At 40.6% G+C, this 21,832-nt stretch overlaps 1 protein-coding gene across 2 annotated transcripts in view; it reads right to left on the bottom strand.

The window, feature by feature from the left end:
* The window catches only part of TNR (tenascin R), a 117,814-nt gene extending 96,185 nt beyond the window's left edge, over positions 1–21,629 (bottom strand). The window contains exons 1-5 of one of the 2 annotated variants that reach the window (XM_069065517.1): positions 20,999–21,629; positions 18,266–18,742; positions 13,130–13,393; positions 6,789–6,904; positions 3,022–3,172 (exon numbers count right to left, since the gene is read on the bottom strand). In XM_069065517.1, the coding sequence (XP_068921618.1) occupies positions 3,022–3,172; positions 6,789–6,904; positions 13,130–13,393; positions 18,266–18,742; positions 20,999–21,497 (1,507 nt within the window). In that variant the 5' untranslated portion in view covers positions 21,498–21,629. Of the gene's footprint in view, positions 1–3,021; positions 3,173–6,788; positions 6,905–13,129; positions 13,394–18,265; positions 18,743–20,998 lie in introns of those variants that run through there. The other variant, XM_069065518.1, reaches the window with a different exon arrangement.
* Between the last annotated feature and the right edge of the window lie 203 nt (positions 21,630–21,832).

Raw genomic sequence — 21,832 nt, 5'->3', positions numbered from 1 at the left:
CTTCCTTCCTTCCTTCCTTCCTTCCTTCCTTCCTTCCTTCCTTCCTTTCTTTCTTCCTTCCTTCCTTTCTTTCTTCCTTTCCTTCCTTCTTTCTCTTTCTTTTTTCCTACCTCCTCTCCTTTTCTTCCTTTCTTTTTTTCTTTCTCTCTCTCTTTCTTATTTCAATGACTTTTGATTTAACCAAATTTATAATGAGCAGAAAGTCATTTTAAAAGTAATCTTAAGGGACTTCTAAACCAAGGACAGCTAAAGAATTTGCATGAAACAATAAGATTGAGACAGGATTTGGCCCTATTTTCTAAGATCTTAAAACTCCTTTAAAGAAAGGGCATGGGGCAGCTAGATGGCAGTAAATAGAGTACTGGTCCTGGAGTCAGGAGGACCTGAGTTCAAATCTCCCTTCAAGACACTTGATCACACTTACTAGCTGTGTGACCTTGGGCAAGTCACTTAACCCCAATTGCCTTGCCTCCCCTCTCCAAAAAAGCAAAAAATAAAAGAAGAAAGGGCCTATATGACTCTAATGTATATAGCTATTTTATATCTTCACAGTCACTCAGTAGGTATTTATTAAGTGTCTATTATTTGCAGGGCTCTATAAGAAGCACTGGATATAGATACAAAGAAAGAAAAAAGACAAATCTCTGCTCTCAAACTCACAATCTAATGGAGGAAGACAGCTTTCAAATTACTAGATACAAGCCATTCATCTATATAGTATATCTATCTATCTATCTATCTATCTATCTATCTATCTATCTATCTATCTATCTATCTATCTATCATCTATCTATCTATCTATCTATCTATCTATCTATCTATCTATCTATCTATCTATCTATCTATAGACACATACACATATGGTATATGTGTGTATACACACACAGACATATATATGATAGGAAAAACAAACAGAAGGAGGGCACTAGAACTAAGAGGGACCATGGAAGTCTTCCTGTAGAAGGTTTGACTTTAGTTGGGACTTGAAGGAAGCCAGGGAAAATTCTCCCCATCAGACTATGAGCTCCTTGAGAGCAGGGTAGTCTTTTGCGTTTCTTTGTATATCTGACACTTAGCACAATGCTTGACATTTAGTAGGAGCTTAATAATGCTTTTTGTTGTTATTTGGTCTATAGGCTTCTTCAACTCCTAAAGCATTTTTTATGCTAAACAGCAGGTTGGATTTTGAGGCACGAAGTCTGTGGAATTTAGCTAAGAATGACCTATAAATGTTACCATAGTGGGTGGTAAAACTAAGTTCAGGTAGGTCAGGTGTGCCTTTAGGCAAAGCCATAATGAGCCATTTTGGTGCCTTGTGCAGAAAGAGTAGACTCTGGGACTTGGTTCTCAAAACAAAGACTGTGATTTGCTAGAGTTCATGGACAGACACCCTGAGTCCAATGCTGGGAAAGTGGGATGTTGGCAGGAAACAGTGGAGCCACAAACAAATTGACTTGAGGTGCAGCTTGGTTGTAGGTCAGGAAGGATGACCAACTTGAATCTTCCAATTTTAAGTGATTGCTGCTAATAAGGTGCTAAATTCAGTTGTTAATAGAACTGCATGAGTACTACAAATGATCTTTGGACAATTGCCCCAATCTTGTCATGTTTCTGTTTCTAGGGTCTAGACCATGGAATTGATTAAGTTTCTTGGGCATTGGAATTTTCCCTAGATTCCTGCTGGGCTAGGCAAACCCTGGACTAAGTCTGAATGACAGATTCAGGACTCAAAAATTCTTTGATTTGGAACTATATTGTAAGGGTTACCCACTAATCCACACAGTTAGTCTAAGGTCATTTTATGACCCAGTTAGTTCTTGCTCTAAGGGTAAGGTACTAGGCATCAATTTGGAAAATGGAGCTAGTTCAATAGTTAAACTCTTTTGGTGAGCTCGCCTTTGTGAGACTGAGGAATGTGTTCGACTAATTTTTCTTGAGTGTTTGAAAAGGTCAGAGTCTCTAATGCTGGAGGCAGAAAGCCTGGATTTTATTCTATTTTCTGCTTCTAACTAGACAAGCTATTTCATCTTTGTGTCTCAGTTTTCCTTATCTATAAAATGGGAGCAAAATAGTTAACATCAGAGTATATTTTTAACCCTTAGATAATTTTTAATTTATAATTATAATATATATTATATTATATATCATTTAATATAATAATATATAATTATAATAAGTATAATAATTTAAACCTTAGATAATTTTGAATAATGCCATGTGAATGGTAAATGTCTTTCTCCATCTGCCCCCCAACATGAAAGTCACACTTATCAAGTAGGAAAAGAGTCACTTAAAGTAGTCAAATGGGCAACTTACCTAACTCTGCCAATATAACAAATGGGGATGGGATAAACCAGTGAGAGAATAATGTCATTTCACCTCCAATATCAACTAAGTTCCCACTGAGCTGGTTCTAATAGTAAGTGCCTTGTTCAATTTGACTCCCTCTCCCATTTCCTCCTTTTCTAAAGGGGGCAAGTAAGTTCTTTTATGACTGAGAACAGAACCAGGAAATATTGGAAAGGAATATTTTTATCTCCCAGGTTCCAACCTGTTATTTTTTGGGGGGGGGGGCAGGATAGAAATGGAGTCTAGTCAACTAGTCAGGGAAGGAGTATGGACGTCAGTTTTTCATTTGTTTATTTATTTATTTTTTGGACAGGACCTGTGATTTCACTCAAAGGAATAGTTTCCCATGAGGAAACTATTGCTACAGTTGGGGAATTCCTCTGCTTCCTGTAGTTTTAGAGAGTCACATGCAGCACTAAAAATTATGACTTGTCCAGTATTACATTACCATTACATGTTAGAGAGAGGACATGAACCCAGATCTTCCTGCCTTTGACCCTTGGGTACTCTTTATATCCAATTTATTACCTTCCTTAGTCTCTGTAGAATTTCACAAGAGTCCTTTGGGTAAGGCAACAGGTTCCTATTATAAACAGAATAGTCTACATTGACATTTCTAGGGTCAGCTCCTATGTTGCCAGAAGGGTAAGTCAGGGAGTAGAAGTAACTTACGGGTTGAGATGCTGGCTGATGTTGGGGGGCTCCGTGCTTGATCTTTGAGAGCCACAACATTAACGATGTACTCCTCCCCTGGCTTTAGCCCTGTCTGGTTGAAGGATGTGACATCACTAGGGAGTTGGGCAATCACTCCCCCTTCATTGTTCTGGGAGATTCAAAAAGGAAAGAAAAAGAAACATCACTGGCAGAGAAGGTTTGTATGAGTTCAGAATATGGTAGACCAATGTCTGGTGATCTCCAATCTGGTTATGTAGAGAGTTGTATGCCTGGAGCCAGTACCCATTTCCATCAGGCTTAAGTGTGATACAAACTGACTACAGCTTGTTTGAAGTTTTAATAAGTGAACTGTCAATTAAAAAATATTTCTTTGCTTCTTCATGAATTAGTTGAGTTTGTCAATGGAAATTAGTCATAATGTGATATAGAATGAACTTTGCCACAGACAAAATGGTGATGTTGGGTAGCATCATCAGGTTTTGTTGACATTCTACCCTTAATCATGAAGAACATGCCCTTGGCTATTTAGAGGAGATCGTTTCTCTCTCTCCTCTCTCTCTCTCTCTCTCTCTCTCTCTCTCTCTCTCTCTCTCTCTCTCTCTCTCTCTCTCTCTCTCTCACTCTCTCTCTCTCTCTCTCAAACATATTTCAAAGAAGGAAAGATATTCACATTATTTTATACCAGCAGGAACTATTATTTTGCTATATCTGGATTTTCTCTTGGAGTTAAATCAGATGTGAATCTGTCAATGTCTTGTTTCCCCTTCAGTCAGAGTTAGAGCTTAGTGACATGATTTACTCCAACATGCTAATACAAAATGGGAGCAGGGTGAGAACAAAGATTAAGATGAAGGGGAAAGGGAGTAGGAGAACAGATAGAAGAGGCAAAAAAAAGAACATATGGGGATGGATTTTCTCCCCTTTGTCCGAGAGGTGTTTCCTATGTACTTTGCTAGATATAATGGAGGCACTGTCTTCTCTGTTCCCCATTTCTTCATTCATCAGTCCATCCACTTTGGTGTTTGGTGGCAGCAGAGAAGTGCTAACCTACTAACACAACCTAAGCTTCTACAGTTGTGCCTTCTACACTGACTGGATCCAAGCAACGTCACTTTTAATGCAGGGGCTCCACACTCAGAAATTTTCACAAAACACTCATACTGACTTTCAATAACATTACATTATTTTCTCCCCTCCAACTCACATCACTCTGCATTAACTCAATCAGCCTGTACACACACACTCACCCATCATTCATTCTCCATTCTCAATACCCTTGGCTAGGCAGAACTAGAGGGTAAGTCTTGCATTGCCATGGTAAACAATTATCACCACCATCTTCCATGCACACTTGGCTTCTTTTCAAGTCAGTCATCCCTAGAACTGAATGCAGAGAATACCGCAGATACAACTTATAGAACTACTCTTAAAAAGTTCATGTGACTTAAGTCTTCCAAGGGGAAAATGAAAGGGTTATCACGTGAATGATAGAATGTTTATTCTTCAAGATCACTGGATCCTGCCTTGATCCTACCCTTTTGTTTAGGGCTGGGCATAGAGGAAGCTGCACAGAATTTTGTCTCTGTGTAGCAGCAGGGTGATATGATTTCCCCCTCTTTGCAAAAGAGCACTTCCATGTATCCTTCTTTAGAATGGCATGTGGCCAAGTTGCCTGTTGCTTTTTTCCTTCTTCATTCCTTAAATTTTTAAATTATCTTTTGTTTTCAAAATTTTCTGCATTTCTAACATGTCTATCCCCTCTTTCACCCATTAAGCTATCCCTTGTAGCAAAAAATAAGAGAGAAAAAAGGGAGAAGAAGCAGTTTGGCAAAATTAGCCAACGCATCTAATAGCATATTCAATATTGTGCTCTCATAGTCTTCCACTTCTGCGAAGAAGGGGAAAGGTGAATTTTCTCAACTCTTGTCCGAGGCCAATTTTGGTCACTATGATTAATATAAATACATTCCTTTAAAAATTCATTTCTCATAAAATAAAATTTCATAATAAATTAATCATTGGTCATGATGTAAACATGTCATCAACCCACCTTAGAGAGAGAGGCAGTATGGCCCAGTGGAAAGAACATTGAAATAGGAGTCAGGAGATTTGAGTTCTTGTCTTGGCACTGATACTAACTAGCTGTGTGACAGTCCCTTACCTTCTGTCAGCTTCAGTTTTCAGGTCTGTAAAAATGAGGGGGTTACTGTACTAAGAGCTCTCTGGCGTTCTTTCTGACTCTAAAATTCTGTGATTCTAAGGGTTTCAAAGGCACTCAAAGCTGAAATCAAGAAACTTTTGACTAGAATGTACAATTATTCATTAGAAATAGTTTTTGAGTCAAATGGGGTGAGGATACAGTAATTTGTTTGCAACTACTCCCCAGTTTGGACGGAGGAAGAGGAGAAAGGGGATATGATTGACATTTATAAAAACTATAATGGATGACATCATTCTCTGAAGGTTAGGTCTATAACCCTACCCTAGACTATAACTCTGGATAGATTGAACACACGTGGTTCCCCCACCCATGGGAAATCTTCAAGAAAAGACTATGTGGTCATTTGTTGGGAATGGGCTGCAGGACATTATTTGGGGGGCACACAGAACCTAGATGACCACTAGACTACCTTCTAAATCTAAAATTCTATGATCCCATACTTTTTCACCAGACACCAAAAACTAGAGGGTACCTCTTGGAACTTATTAAAAAACTATTTTTCCAGTGGGCAGTAAACTTATGGAACTCATTACCCTCAGAGAGTACAGGTAGAAAATATAAAAAGGTTCAAGAAAAGTTTAGCTAAATTCATGACGGAGTTCTAATGGGTTATTAAAGAAGCTAGAGATGTTCGGGTCATGTAACCTTTAGAGAATGATATTATGGAAGATAACTATGCTTTCCCATTAAGTATCCCTCAGTGTTACTGGTACATATAGAATACAGCATGGCTGGATGGGGCAGGAGTCTGACTGAATCTAGCCTTTCTTGCCCCCTAATGAAGAGCACCATTTTAATGAATGATTTTACTTTTTTGAATTGCTGTACCCACTTGATCCTGGAACTTTGGGAGAAAGCAACAGCTCTGTTGGATGTCTTCAGTCTTCTTCCTTTCACTCTCAGTTAGGTTGACCATATGTATTAATTTCATGCCTTAGATCAGTGGGACAAGTTTAAATCTGGTCCCCCGTGCCCAAAAATGTGTTCCTCTTTCAGTTCAATTTCTAGAAATGACCTTGTTGTCTCCTTCATTTTGCAGAGGGGGGCTACTTACCAATAATTTATCTTTATATAGCATTTTAAGGACTACCAAGTTTTTTTTCTCATAGCAATAGTACTTAGTGGGTAGTAAAACAATTATTACCATTTTAAAGAAAGGGAAACTGAGGCTCAGAGAGGCTAAATGACTTTTCAAAAAGGACACACAAATACTTAGTGGCAGAACTGGGACAAGAGCCCTAGTCTCCTGGGTCCAAGTCCAATATTTCTTCCACAAAAACCTCACTAGATGTAAATATATCAGTAGCACCATATTTTATTCAACCAAGAGAAATGCAGCTTGGCATGGTAGAAATGCCTCTGGAACAGGAGGAAGGAGACATAAATTCTACTCTTGGTTCTGCCGCTAGCTAGCGATGCCAACTTTTAACCTCTCTGGGTTTTATTGCCTTTAGGCAACAACTTCTATGCAACTAACCCAATTCCAGGTGGAGAGTTAGCCTGAGGAAAAGGGCATCTAGCAGTCTAACCAAATGGTTGTTACCTTTGGGATGAAGCTGATCTCCCACCCATCGAAGGAGAAGGAGAAGGGTTCCCACTGCACCTCCACGGTGGTCTCTGTGATAGTCTTGAATTGCAGCCCTTGAGGGGTGGAGAGATCTGGAATACAGCAATGTGAGTGACGGCTTCATGGGTAACCCTGATGAGTCCATGGATCAGCCACAGAGCATTAAATTCAGCCTCTTCTCAGGAGACTGCCCTCCACCCCATACATCCCAGAGAATGTGCAGGGAAATCTTAAGCTACCATACTGACAGAGAATCTATACACTCAATTATAAGCCCCTTCCTCATCGTGGACTTTGGTCTTATTTTAATTAATATATGAATAATTGAATACATACTCTAACAAATGATTTTCCTATACTTTCTAGTATAAAATAGTTTAATCACTCAAAAGAAAAAAGTCACATTTAACCCCTCTTTCAGTGGTTAAATCTTTGTTTTCACATAGTGCCCTTTCTCCAAGAAGATCCCTATGTTTTCCCAAAGTCCTCTTCTGAACCTTCCTCACATGCCCAGGGGCACAGATAGGACAAGTTCGTGTCCCCACGTTGTGCACACAAACATTAAGACTTGAGGTGAGTTGGCCAAATGTACAGAGGTAAATAAATCAGCAGCCCAGCTAAGACCGGTTGATTTCTTTTTTTATGAAATAAATGCTTTTTTAACACTAACATTGAATATTTTGTTTTGTTCAGAAGAGAGAGACAAGAAGAAGGGAGGATATTCCAGTGCTTTCAGTAACAGCCAACTTCTTCGGGGGAAAATGTAAACATTAAAACAAAAATAAGAATATTTTCAAAAAGCAAGTTTTATCTTTCCTTCCCCAGTGTTTTCTTTCCTCACCTCATGTTCTTTCCCTCTCTCATGAACACTTTATCTTCATTCTTTCTCTTTTTTTTTTTTTTTTAGCCTCTAGCATTCTCTTTTCCTCTTGTATCTCTCAGTCTTTCTTCAGTTTCCCTCCAGCCTTTCCCTCTCTCTCCCTCCCACTTTCTGTGCTCAGCCCAGGTGACAATATACTTTTTAGAACGCTGTTTCAATTATCCATCCTGACCTGTGGCAGCCCTTACTTGGCTATGTTCTCCAGGGTTCTTGCCCCCATTTTGGCTGTTGCCTCCTGGGATAATCCCCTAGGATAACTAACAGTGTCTTCTTTTCTCTGTTTGGGTACCTTCTCTTGCAGCTTGCCTGAGAAGGAGCAAGGTTGGTTCTTAACCATTGGAAGGCTTGTCAATGGAGATTACATAATTTTGTCTTTGCCACCTAGGAGCACGCTTAAGGGGATACCCTGAGTTGGTATAACAAACCCTGAGAAGGATGGAGACTTCATGGCTTTATACAATTATAGATCAGAGAGGAGACATTTGGGAGTCCTGCCAGGGTATCCAGAGTGGTGAGTCATCTATGAGCAAGGTGGGAAAAACAGCAGATGGTAACCTACCTTTGTAACGCTATCATGCAGGAGATTTTAAACTGGTTCTTGGGCACCAGAGGAATTAGTAAAAGGTCAAACACAAACAAAGATAATTATAGACAGATGTACACATAAAGTCAGCTTCCATCTGGGGGCATCCTCTATTGTAACTTGAAGGTTATTAGTCACACGAATGAATTATTGAATCTGTTTGTGAACTCTGTCTGGGGTGATTTTTTTCTCCTGTCTTGATGGCTCAGTTTTTAGTCCTTTCTGAAGGTTGGGGAAACAGGTAACATTTCCAAGTCTACTTGGCCCCATAAAGCTGAACTAGGAGCAATGTGTGTGTGGGGAGGGGGGGCGGGGGAGGGAAGGGAGGGAGATGAAAAGAGGCAGATGTAAGTTCGATATAGAAAACACTTTCTAACCATTAGAGCTACACAAAAGGGGAATAGGCTGCCTTGAAAGGTTGTCTCAAGCCTCGATGGCCACTCTTTGAGGAATTTTATAGAGGGGATTTTGTAAAGGTATGGGTTCAACTGTGGGGTTCCTTTGCATGCTAAGATTCTCTACTTCTGTGAAATTCCTTCTTTTCCTGACTAGCCAAAAATTTCATATCCTTCAAATCCCAGTTCAGATACCATCTCCTTTAAGAAAACTTCCATCATTACTTGATCCCCCCTTTTCTCTTTTTTATTCTGAACTCCTATTGTATTTATAAAGTATAATAATGTATGCAGTATTTAATTATATACTTCCTCTTTCTCCCCTACTATTTCATGTTTCTTGGAAGAATTCTTCTGAGAGAGGACTGCACCCTTTCTTTTTATTTTCTTAGTATCCTTAGCACCCAACAAAATGTCTGGTGCATTGTGGGTGATTAATAAATGTTTATTGGTTGAATGATTGATTGATGTTACCTTTATCTCTAATACCAGATTATAAACTCTTCATGTGGATTATATTTAGATCTCTTTCAGTTACTAAGAGTTCTGGGTACTTAATTGGGATTCTCAAAGGAAGAGGAGGGGAGGGAATAAGCATTTATTAAATGCCTACAATGTACCAGGCACTGGGCTAAGCTCTTTATAAATATTATCTTCTTTGATCTTCACAATGACCCTGGGAGATAAGTGCTGTTATTACACCCATTTTACAGTTGAGGAAACTGAGGTAGACAGGAGTAAGTATCTTACCTAGTATCACAGAGCTAGTAAGTGCCTAAGGCTGGATTTGAATTTAGGTCTTCATGACTGCCTAATTAAGTCCTTGGGATGCTCTTGTGCCTGATCTGCAAATCTCTATCCAGCATCATCAACCTCTTGAACTTAAGGACTATATTTCATTTTGTCTTTGAAACCTCAGCACCTGACACAGGGCCTTGTACATAGCTGATACTAAATACATGTTTATTAATTACATTGAATTGTTGGGGAATATCTGGGTAATACCTGCCATCTAGTTTATTCTTTTGCTCCCATGATGCTGAATCTGTGAAAAAAAAATACAAATTTCAGCTTTCTTCACCTTCTACCCTTTGAGCCTCCTATTCCATCCAACTACTAAGTCATTTCTCTCTCTGCCAATTCATGGCCAAGTGATTTTTCTTCCTCATTATCTACTCTTTTTCAACCCCTTGAAATCTGACTCTTCTCTTTCCCACTCATTTGAAATCTCTCAAAGGTCACCAATAAGCTAACAATTGCCAAATCCAAAGATCTTTTGCAGTCACAGACTGAAAAAATGATATAATATCAGAGTTGAAAGGGGTCTAAGAGATCACCTAGATTAGAGGTATGAAACACTCAGACCATGGGCCATAACATTCCTTAGTGTGGTCTGAACCAGATTAAAATAAAATTGGGAAATATTTAATAAAATAAATAAAAACATGGATCAATTACTATATGGTTTTCTGAGTCAAAATGCAACCTACAGGCTTATGTATTGGCCCACATTTCTATTTGAATTTGATGCCACTGATCTAGAAATTACTCCTTCTTTTACAGATGAGGAAACTGTGGCCTGGAGACATGAAGTAATTTCATGGTTACATAGGTAGTGGTGGGGCTGACTCTTGAGGACCTCGTCTCCTTTTGCCCTCTCTGCAGCATTGATTATCATCATCTACCCTCCTCCTACTGGATTCTCTCTTCTCTCTTGGTCTCAGAGACACCATGATCTTTTACTTTTCCTCCTGCATCTTTAATCAGTCCACTAGATGCTCATCCTCTAACTGATTCCTTAAGGTGAATGTACCTTAAAGGTCTGTCCTTAACCTTTACTCTCTATACTCTCTTCTTTGGTAACTTCATTCATTCTTGCACATTCAGATGCTATCTCAGTTCAGACAGTTCCCCAGTATATGTCTCTCAGGCTGTACTTTCTTCTGAGCGCCAGACCTACATTTCCACTTGCCAATAGTATCTTTCCATCTGGTTGTCCCACAGAGATTTCAACTTTGTCATGCCTAAATCAATCTTATTACCTTCCCTTTTAGTTTTCTCCTCTTTCCAACTGACTTCCCTATTTCTGCCTGTGGAAATGCTATTCCTCCAGACTCCTGTGTTGGAAACCTTGGGGTTACTTCTGATTCTTCCCTTTCCCTCACTTCACATATCTAATCAACCACTAAATCTTATCTTTCCCACTTCTGTAATATTTATCACATATAAGCCATGTTCGCTATTTTACTGGCCCTCCTCCTCACATAGGTCCTCATTAACACTTGTCTGAACTATTGAAAAACCTTCCTAACCAGTATTCTCTCTCTGTCTCTCTGTTTCTCTCTGTCTCTGTCCATCTCTGCATCTCTCTCTCTCTCTTTTTCCTTCCTTCAATATCTATCCTTCTTGTCACTTTCATAATAATTCTCTCAGTGTTCTGGACACATCTCTTTCTCTGCTAAAGGAAAAAATCTTTAGTGACTCCTTATTGCTTACTGAGTCAAGTTTAGACTTCTATGACAGGTTCTCTATGATCAAGAAACACTCTACCTTTACATCCTTATTTCTTGCTATTTCCCTCCATTACACAGTGGGTAAAATGGACTTTCTGCTCCCTGAGCATACATACTCTGAACTTTCTCACCTCTATCTTTCTTTGGGCTGTTCCTGATGCCCAAAATGGCCTCTTCCACTCCCTTGAACACCTCCTCAAACATTCTGCACTCTTCTCAATCATTTCTCATGCTGTATTATGTAATATCTTTCCTGATGTTTGTATCTTCTACTAGACTGTTGTTTACATGAGGATGGGGGCATGTTTTCCATCTCCCTAATAATCTGCACTCTCATCTGACATAGCCTTTTGTATACATTAAGTATTTAGTGAATATCTGTTGAATGCATAAAAGACAAAATGTTTGTTGATGGTAAGAACATTTGAATTCTTGGATTCCATGATCTAAGCAGACAGACTAATTTTGGAAATCTCCTTAAATACTTTTAACTTAATGGAGTTTTGTAAAGATTAGTCTTCTCTTACAGAAACTTCTCCCTCCAGAATGGAGATAGTTTCAAGTATCCATGCAGAATTAGGAGTAGAAAAGATTACTAATCCCTAACCAACTTCTCTAGTAACACCACTGAAAATAAATATCAGGGAGGAATCACCACACTCCTGGCTGCCTACTTCCCTTTTCAGTCTCTCTGCTTGTCATTACTCACAAGATTCTGTTCTTTTGAGATTCCTTCCATCCAGCTATATTATACTACATAAATTGTTGTTGCAATATTTGATTGGCCTCCAAGTTATTCTGCCTCCTTTCTTAAGGACTTCAACTATTTGTTTGGTCTTCCTCTCTACTGTCTCTGTCTTCATACTCAGTGACTTTAGCATCCATAATTATTTCCCTCTTATAATACTCTAGGTTTTCTAGTTCATCGATTTCCTCATCTGCCATCTTTTTGCTCTGCCTCAGTCTTCCACAGGAATGGTACCAACATTCTACCCTTATTTCTTCAAACTTGACCATGATAATTCCCTGTTCACAAACATCCCAATCCATCTTCCACACACCTGCCAAAATAACCTTCCTAAGACAGAAAGAGGGTTGACTGTCATTTACCATCACCATAAATATTCAATAGCTTCCTACTGTCCTTAGGATTAAGTACAAGCTCTTTAATTCCATTTTGCTATCAGCTTCCATTTTGTGGGTGAGTTTATGGTCACATTCACAAGTATGATTATCAACTGTGTAAAACTCTTTAATTTATTTTTTTTAAAGCAATCAGGTTAAGTAACTTGCTCAAGGTTACACGGCCAGGTGTTTCTGGGTGGGTGCTAAGTATCTGAGCCTGGATTCGATCCCCAGGTCATCCCGACACTGGAGCCGGTGCTCTTACTCGCTGTGCTACCTGGCCACCCCAAAACTCTTTAATTTAGCATTTAATGACCTCCATAATCTGGGTCTAATCTACTTTTCTAGGGTTATTTCACATTATACCTGTTTACATACTCTATGCTCTATCTATACTTGACTACTAGCTCTTCCTCACATTTGACGTCCCATTTACTACCTGTGTACTTCTGCACAAGTTATGTCCTCCATGACTGGAATTAATGCTGTCCTCATCTAACTTTTTCAGAATAGCCACCTATTTTTAAGACTCAACTTAGGTATCAATCACCTCTTGCATGAGTCCATCTCTGATCCCAATTGTTAGTGCTCTCTCCTTCAGATTATCTTATATTTACTAATTTTTGTATATTCTCCTCCCCCCATTAGGATGTAAGCTCCTTGAGGATAGGAATAGTTTCATTTGTGCCTTGGTATCTTCTATGCCCAGAACAGTCCCTTATACAAAGAAGGATCTTAATAAATGAATTGAACTCTTGAAGCAATATAATTATTAGTTCCCTTGCAAAGAAAAATGGAGAGGAAGAGAATACAATACATACGAGTGGCCACCTTGGCAGTGGCAGGGAGGCTGAGGGTGTCACTAATGATAGCAAAGATGCTGATGTTGTAGGTTAGTCCTGGCTCCAGCTCCTTGATGGTGATAGCACTCCAATCCCCAGGCACTCGTTGCTGGAGCTGAAGACCTCCCAGGACCATTGGCTGGTAAGAGATCACATATTCTGTCACTGCCATCGGCCCGTCCCATTCCAGCTCAATGGACCTGTCGCTGATTGCGGCTACACGCAGGTCCTCGGGAGGGGCAACTGCCAGGAGGCAATACATAGACAATAGGAGGTCAGGGGATTGCTTCCCCTATCTCAGACACAACTTCATTCCTCTATTCTCTACGTATTTGCCATGACTTGTAGCATTTTTACTCATTATCTATGTGTGTCCGCCTTGGGTGAAGAGGAATGTCACCCAGTTGAAATCAAGGCTCCTTCCTTCTCTGCCCTGTGTGCTGTCTTGGGTGTTTACTGAAAAACGATTGATGGTGATTATATCTGGAAATTTTTGGCCCTGGGCCACGCTGGCTGCTGATAACCTTCTTCGGCCCTTTGACTTTGAGCCATCATCTTAGCTATCTTTAGTCTTTTTAGGTCAGCACTGAGGAGGCTTCAGTGATGCCTACGGCCACCAGAGGATCTGATGAAGGCAAATTGCTTGCCCTTTCAGCAGTGCATGCACCCTAAAAGGGTCATATTTCAAATTAATAAGAGATATTATTGGTCACTTGCTTTGTGATTATTAATTTCTAGTCCTGGTTTCTCCCTTGCACTCATCCTCAACTGCTGTCTAAAGATTAATGTTTCCTGAAGCATTCATGTACTATATTAATGAGGAATTAACACCAGCACCCTTAAAGAAACACAAAAAGGAATTAAGAACCTAACTAGGATGGACTTGTAAACTCCAACTGCCCACAGATTAAGCCAAAGATGAAAAATAAGTATTCAAAGGGCCATAATGAACAATTGCAACTTCTAAATGTAAATGGTGGGTTATTACTTCAATTAGTCTAATGGCCTTCTGGTTTTTTCCCTTTTTTCTCTGGAAGATTTCACATTGCCAGGACTTTCTATCCACTCTGTATTTGTAGACATGTGCCCCTAAAGTCATTTGCACTAGCAGAATGAGGGCCTCCTCACCCAATCTCGGATCCCTTTGACTTCCCTAAGGTAGAAGAGAGGTGTTAATGTTTTTAGCTTAATTGACAATCCTTAGTACCAAAATGGTTTGGTTTTCTTTTCTTCAACCTCATTCTTTCTGTAGAAGGGTATAGTTTTGCTTCCTTACCCTAATTTAGAATGAATAGAAAATATACCTATTTATGTACTGTTCTCTCCTATTAGAATGGAAACTCCTTGAGGGTAAGGGCTCCTTTTGCTTTGTCTTTGTATGACCCTATGCTTAGCAAAGCACCAGTCATGTGGTTAAGTACATAATAAACATTTATTGACTGTTTGACTGAAAGAGTTAATGGGGATATTGACTGTTAGCTCACATAAGTGAAAGAAAACAATCACTGCAACCTTGGCTGCTCTCATACATACCCCCAAAATAATTTGCATTGGCAGAATGAGGGTCTCCTCATCTAACTTCACACCCCTTTAGCTTCCCTAAGGTAGAAGAGAGATGTAAATAGTTTCAGCTTTATTTTAGGGTGCTGAGTAATTAAATTGTTTGGGTTGCTTTTCCTCAAAGTCATTCTTTTATGTACAGTTATACCTTCTGTATCATGGGGGTTGGGGAAAAATCCACGTAAAATTTTTTGTCCCTCCCTTTGTACCAAAGAAGAAGTCTCATTTTTTAATTTTTCTTTTAAGAGCTATTTACAATGCCTTATTGTAAAATTTGGGTTAAGTATTTGGCGATAGGCTCTGTGTTGTCTGCTGGCCTTCGTGTGTTATCTGTGGCTTCTGTAAAAGTCCCTCCAAAATTCCCATTTAATTTCTTATGGTAATCTGTGATATATTGAAACCACAATGGGGAAAGTTGCCATGTGGACGGGATAACTGTAGAACGGTATAGTCTGCATCTTGAATGAATAGAGAATAAAATCTTTGACCAAGCCCCAAGGTCCCAGCAAAGAGCTGTCAGTAGCCTGGACACAATGTAGACAGCTACAAAGGCTGAGCCTGGCCTAGAATGCTCTGGAATGTGCTTTGCTTAAAGAGTGCTTTCTGATTGGAGAATGATTCATGATCTCCTATTTGTTCTCTAGGCCTCTACTCTTCTATTGGTGGCCTGGTGGCTTTAGTTATAAGACCAATGAAGCCCTCTTCATCAGGAGGGCTTTCTGCTTCTGGTAGTGTTCCAGTGAGAGCACTGGTACAATATTTGTTTGGTTATTTGATCCTTTTTTAAATAGATATTTCATTTGATCGGGAATAAACAACCAAAGGCATGATAATAAATGAAATAATTGAAGTCAAAACATCTTAATCTTACTCAGAGAGTAAATCATCATCCTCTTCTAGGGGAGAGGATGGAAGCTGTGTTCATGACCCTAAATAGGGTCTTAAAATTATGACTCACATTTATATAGCATTTTAGGGTTTACAAAATCCTCTCTTCAGATTAACTCCTTGAGATATATTATTGTATCTTTTATTATTTATATTTCTCTCATTGGTCATGATGAGGAATGAATAAACATCCCTAGTCATGACATGTTGGATAGAATCCTTCCCATTATGTTAAGTTAGGGATTATCAGTGAAATGATAAGTGTACCTGGAAAAAATTCAGGGGTGAGGGGCTGGGAAGAGGCACAGTAGTAAAGAAGGGGACAGTCTGATTGCAGGTAGAGGGCTGGCTTGGTTCTGTGGAGGTTAGAAAGGAAGGTGACTGTGAGTGGCATGTACAGGAATGAGACCCTGGGGGTTTGGGGTAGTGATGGTTGTTCTGTGCACCTAGGAGGAAAGAGGACCTACCTTGCGGGGGTTGCTATAGGACTTTTTTGGGGGGATGAAGTGAGGCCCTACCCACTGGATATCAGTGTCTTTGGGACAAAGTTCCATTTACCCTGCACTAGTTATAACTTTGGGTCACAAGTCAGGCATTTTCCTCAATGCATGAGGATGTTAAGTGTTTCTTTCTGTTTATCCCCTAAAATCAATCCCAGACTGTCACTACAGACTGAGCACTAGATGGCAGGGGTCAGTAGTTTCATCTAAATTAGAAAGTTTAAAAAAATAGGTCAGCAGTAATCAGTGATGTTATAAGAGGAGGCTGAGCACTGGCTAAATGATTACGATAATTTTTCCACTGTGAAACAATCAGATCAGCCCCAGTAAGTCACTAGCAATTTGTCAGAAATGGAGAGTGGGTCCTGAAATGTACAGTGAGCATCACCATCACATAAACTTATCAATTATTGATGACAGATAGGCTCCAACTTTGTGGGGAGTTCTGTTTTTATTTTTTTTAAGACTGAGTCTTCTTATCTTGCCCAGTGTAGAAGGGCAGAGGCTACTTATGGGTCAGTCCCACTGCTGATAATCACTAGAGCTTTGACCCACTCTGTTTCTGACCTGGGCCAATTAGCCCTCTGCTTAGGCAAATTAGTGACCCTTTGCTCTCAAGGGTTTTATATATTGAGGCTGAACTCAATGTGGACCCCCGATTGGCATAATCCACCGCAGTTTAGGACTCTTGAAGCCAAGAGATTGCCAAGCCTTTGACTCTCAGGCACTGGGATTACAAGCAGTGGCCCCCCCTTTACCATGGTAACATCTGGTAAAAATTGATTCATGATCTCTTCACATTCTTCTTCTGCTTTATTCTACTGGGAGTCAAATAATAAATCGCAATTAGTTATGCTAGCTATTTTTTGCATATTTTTTTCCTAAATAGACTTTGTCTTTCCTTAATGTAAACTCACAGTAAGAGTAGAAGTAAATGAAGTAGAAGAAAATTGGTCTTGAAGTCAAGAAGACCTGAGTTCTATGTATCTCTGGTATATAGTGGCTATGTGACCTTGACCAAATCGCTTGAACTCTCAGTGACCTAGGCCAGGGATCTCCAATTTTTCTTGATTGTACAATCTTGTTATTATGTTTTTCCTGAAGAGTATGGTTTTGGTAGGGGATGGAGAGGAATATTCTTAATTGCACTGTGCAATTGCTGGGATCTGGGTTAGGTTATAACTACCTGAGGGGCCAATCAGGTAAGAAAGGGAAAAGGCTGGGAGCTTGGATAGTTGTGGGAGAGAATGAAGTAGGGGAGTCTTGGGGTGTATTGGGCAAAGGGTATATGTGGTTATGTTGGAGACAAGTCCCATAATTGGCTATTGCAGGGAGGGTGTGATGCAAGTCATAATCCCTTTCTTTGAGTGGTTGATCACATTCCCCTCTTAGTTAAACCATAACTCTCCTGGGGGCTGGACATCCAATTTTGGAGACCACTGTTCTAAACAACTCTCTCTGGCTTTAAAATTAGAGAGTAGTTGCTCATATTCAATGGTAAAGGAAGCTTTTTTAACTGGGAGTTCTGTCCACTAAAGAAATCAACCCCACCTTAATCACAGGTTAAGGTATAACTAATATAAATGAATGATATCTTGCTCATGATCACTAAACTCAGATACAAAAGACTTTAAAACTATTTTTTTTTCCTAAATGCATTTTAAAATGGGTGAGACTGGGAAGATTTGAGGGCAATGACATGGCAAGATAGTATGGGAGATATCTGATGGCAGGGAGAGTCTCTCAAATCAGATAATGTAAAATATTCTGCCCATGTTTAGGGAGAACCTTGTAAAAAAAATAATCGCCATTACATGTCCCCCAAGCATAGAATTATGACAAGACTAATATGTTATAATTATTCTAGTATTGCCTTTCCTCCCTGGTTTCAGACGTGGTGGTCTTTGTTTCAGGTGGTCCTTGACCAATTCTGCTTTGTACCCTTTTCAATGTTTGATCTGCCTTGTCAACATGGTTTCCAACTTTCTTCCATTGAGAGTAAGTGAGCTCTCTCTGGACGTGAATTTCTTCTGCTGGAAAACCACGAATTATATTCTACGTCACTCTACTAAAGACAGACAGAGATCATTTTTGGAAATGGCACTTCAGTGATCCTGTGCCCCTTCCTCCCATTCCAGCCCATCCTCTCTGAGTCTTGTCTTCCTACCTGCTGAGCAGTCAGGACCCTGGTATCCTTCCTCACAGAAGCAGAGCCCGTCCTGGCAGTGCCCTCGTCCACTGCAGGCATTCATGCACCGGCGCTGGCCACAGTCTTCCCCGACATAGCCCTCCTGGCAGAAGCAGGTGCCATTGGAGCATCTCCCCTTCCCCGAGCAGTCCCCGGGACACCTCAGCTCACTGCAGTCTTCTCCCGTGTAAGCTTCTTCACAGACACACTCGCCATCAACACAGAGTCCTCGGGAGCTGCAGTCTGTTGGACACCGGAGCTCTGAGCAGTCATCACCGCTATAGTCACTGTCGCACACACACTGGCCTTCCACACACACACCCCGACTGGAGCAGCCCATAGGGCAATAGGGCTCAGAGCAATTCTTCCCAAACCAGCCTTCGTTGCAGATGCAACCACAGGACTCCAGGCTGAAATTTCCATGGCCACTGCAGTGCGGGATATAATCCAGTTGACCTGGAACGATGGGGAAACAGGTCAGAGGGAGATAAGTGACTGTTCTAATGAAATGCTACCTGGGAGAGGGTGGAGTTAGTAGGCTCTATCTACTCCATGACCAAATAATAGCATTTATCCCTCTGAGAGTAAATCATCATGCTATCTAGGGGAGGGGATGGAAGCTGTGTTCACGACTATGTTTTATTCTCCTGTTCTCTCCATCCTTGCATAACTGCCATGGCATATGGCACTCATGGAGGGCGGACAGACTTCGCACATGCCTTTCACTGAGGAAGGCAGCCTGATGAATGGAAAAACCTGTTGGACTTGGAACTAGAAGACCCGGGGTTATTGGGAGTTGGGGAAGGAGAATTTCAGCCCTGACACTTTCTAGCTGTGGGAGTTAAGGAATTTTTCCTCTTTGAGATTCAGTTTCTTCATCTTTAAAATGGGGACGATAACACTTGACTATCTAGTTCTTAGTACAGTGCCTGTGCTAATCACATAGTAGGTGATTAATAAATGCTTATTGACTGTCTCTATCACTTTAAGAAGTGATGATTCATTAACCCTGCTAGTACCTGACAATATATGACTGTTGCCTTAATCACATCAGTGTGAGTTGCAATGAAGACAAGATGATGTTGATCGTGGTTCAGAGTTAGATGGATGTAGATTTGGAGGTGGAGAATCATAGCAGCAGCAGGCTTGTGAGAACTGATGGTTAAATTTTCAGTGTGAGCATTTATACCTCATTTCCCCCCTCCTTTCCTAAGGCTTTTAGAATCCCTGGCTTCCTTCAAAGCTCAGCTCTGGTGTTGGCCCCTACTTGGGACCTTTACTGATCACCTTGTTGTTAATGTTTTCATCCTCCTCCAAAGATATTGCATTTGCTTCTATGTGTATATGTATTGTCTCAATAGATTATGAGGCCCTTGAGGGCAGGATGTGTTCTTTCTTTGTATTCCAAGCACCTGATATAGTAAATTATATTTTTTTGTGGGGGGGAGTAGGAGTGGAATCTATACCTAGGATTTCATCTCTGTGGGTAAATCTCATTGAGGGTCACATAGCCAGAACATTTCAGAGACAGGTCATAAACCTCAGTTTTCCCAAGTCCAAGGCTAGTTCTCTAGCCACCACACCTCAGTATACCTCTTGCACATATATAATGCTTAATAAATATTTTCTGAATTTTTCTGATTAGATTTTTTAAAAATTATGAACTAAATGAGGAATCAGCAAAGAGCATAGATTTAGAAATCTTGGATTGGGTTTATTCTTTCCTACATTTCTGATTCTTTATTTGGGTTCTTAGTTTGGGAGTGGGAAAATGAGGTGAGAAAAAACATAAAATATCTCACTACTGAGAAAATAATCACCAGCCAGTTACAGAATCTCAAGATGAGCTTGCCTGCAATCCCTCTGGACTTGTGTGCCATTCAGACACTATTAAAATTTTATCCCTTTTGCTTTCCACTTTCATCCCCAAGAAAGCTTCTATGTTATCTGATCACACAGCAATCAAAACTTGGACCAAAATAAGAAAATAATTCCCCCTGTTATTACCAGAGGAGGCTGCTTTCCCTGGACAGGGCAGAGACAAATTCTGTGTGAGGACAGCTGAAAGTGAACTTTGGAAAGGAACTGGATTCCGCCTATCATCAGAAAGAGGAAGGTCTCTTGGGTCAGAGTTAAGAAGGCGTCACTGGCAGAAGTGTGACTACACAGAGGGGGTGGATTGGGACGGGGTATTTCCCTGAGCTCGGAGACTGTTAGGACAGAATGAGTTGGAGTGGGAGAGAGGACTTCAATTCCCTTCTCAATGGAGATCTCCTCTGAGCCCATGATGATTCTCTTTTATAGAGATGGGAGCAAGTCTGAGATTGAATGAACACAGTGACTGAATATTCTAGTCCCCCAGGTTAACATGGTTAGATATCAATCCAACAGCCTGTGAAAACCCAAGATGAATGAAGACAGACATCAAATACCCCACTTGCCAAAGATGCACAGAAGATGAGCCAATGTACCATTACCTGACTCATCCTCTCAAAATCAGGTTAATGTATTGCAAATGGACTAAGTGATGTAGAAAGTCCCTGAACTGAATACCCAGGGATGGGCTACATTTAGATCTTAGAGACATATTAACAGAGTGCTGTGCACTTAGAGCATGGTCCCCCCGGCACCATGAAGATATGCAGGATTCATCCTTAGTGCTTCACTCACTCTCCAGCTTCTCCCCACCAAGGTCTCATGCATCCCAGCTACCTGTGGCTGCACTTTCCTGGCAGCAGTTGGAGGTGCATTGGTCGCGAAGCATGGATACTTCCCTCTCCAGCATTTCAACTCGGCTTAGTAGTTCCTGCATGACCTGGGCAGAGGAGGAACATTTGCAGGCCTGTTTGGGAAGGTTGATCCTGTGGGTGAAGGTGACCTGGCTCTCACTGTCTGAGGTGTGGTCCATGTATTCTGTCACCCTCTCATCTTCTGCACTCACTTCCTGCTCTGCTGACGCCTCCAGACCAGAGGAACAGAGACTGTCCAGGGGCACGTTGATGTTATATACATGGTTGAAGACCATGGGATGCTCTTTGTTGGATGCACTGTAGTTCACAAATCCCCCTTCCTCCTCCACCACCTGTCTCCTGACCCTTTCGGTTGTCACTTCCAGCTGACACTCTGAGGGCTTGAGGACAGAACCCAGCAGGATCAAATTGACCCCAATAAGCATGTTCTTCAGCACCACTGTTTCACCATCAACTCCCATTTTTCTGGAGATGAGGGAGATTCTTGAAGGCCAGCCTGCAGAGGATTGCACAGTATGATAGGAATCTGGAAGAAAAGGCAAACAAGAAAACTTCTGAGATGTGAATCCTGACTATACCAATGTCACACAGTAGTGAAAAGACCCAGGGAGAGGAAGAAAGAAAAACCTGTGAATTTTCAAGGGCAGAGAGGGAAAATGTTTTCTAGGTAACCCAGAAGGTCAATGTCTAGGCATCAAGAGGCAATAATACAGGCCACATAAAAATAACTTGACCTCCTAAAGTGACCATTTGATTTTCCCCAAAGTACTTGGCCAAAGAATTCTGCATTCGAGTC

Source organism: Petaurus breviceps, unplaced genomic scaffold (genome assembly GCF_028583685.1).
Source record: "Petaurus breviceps papuanus isolate PSGF00001 unplaced genomic scaffold, PetGlider_PUasm1.0 90692, whole genome shotgun sequence".
Taxonomy (NCBI): domain Eukaryota; kingdom Metazoa; phylum Chordata; class Mammalia; order Diprotodontia; family Petauridae; genus Petaurus; species Petaurus breviceps.
Note: the sequence above shows the minus strand (reverse complement) of the source record. Positions and strands in the feature narration are given on the sequence as shown.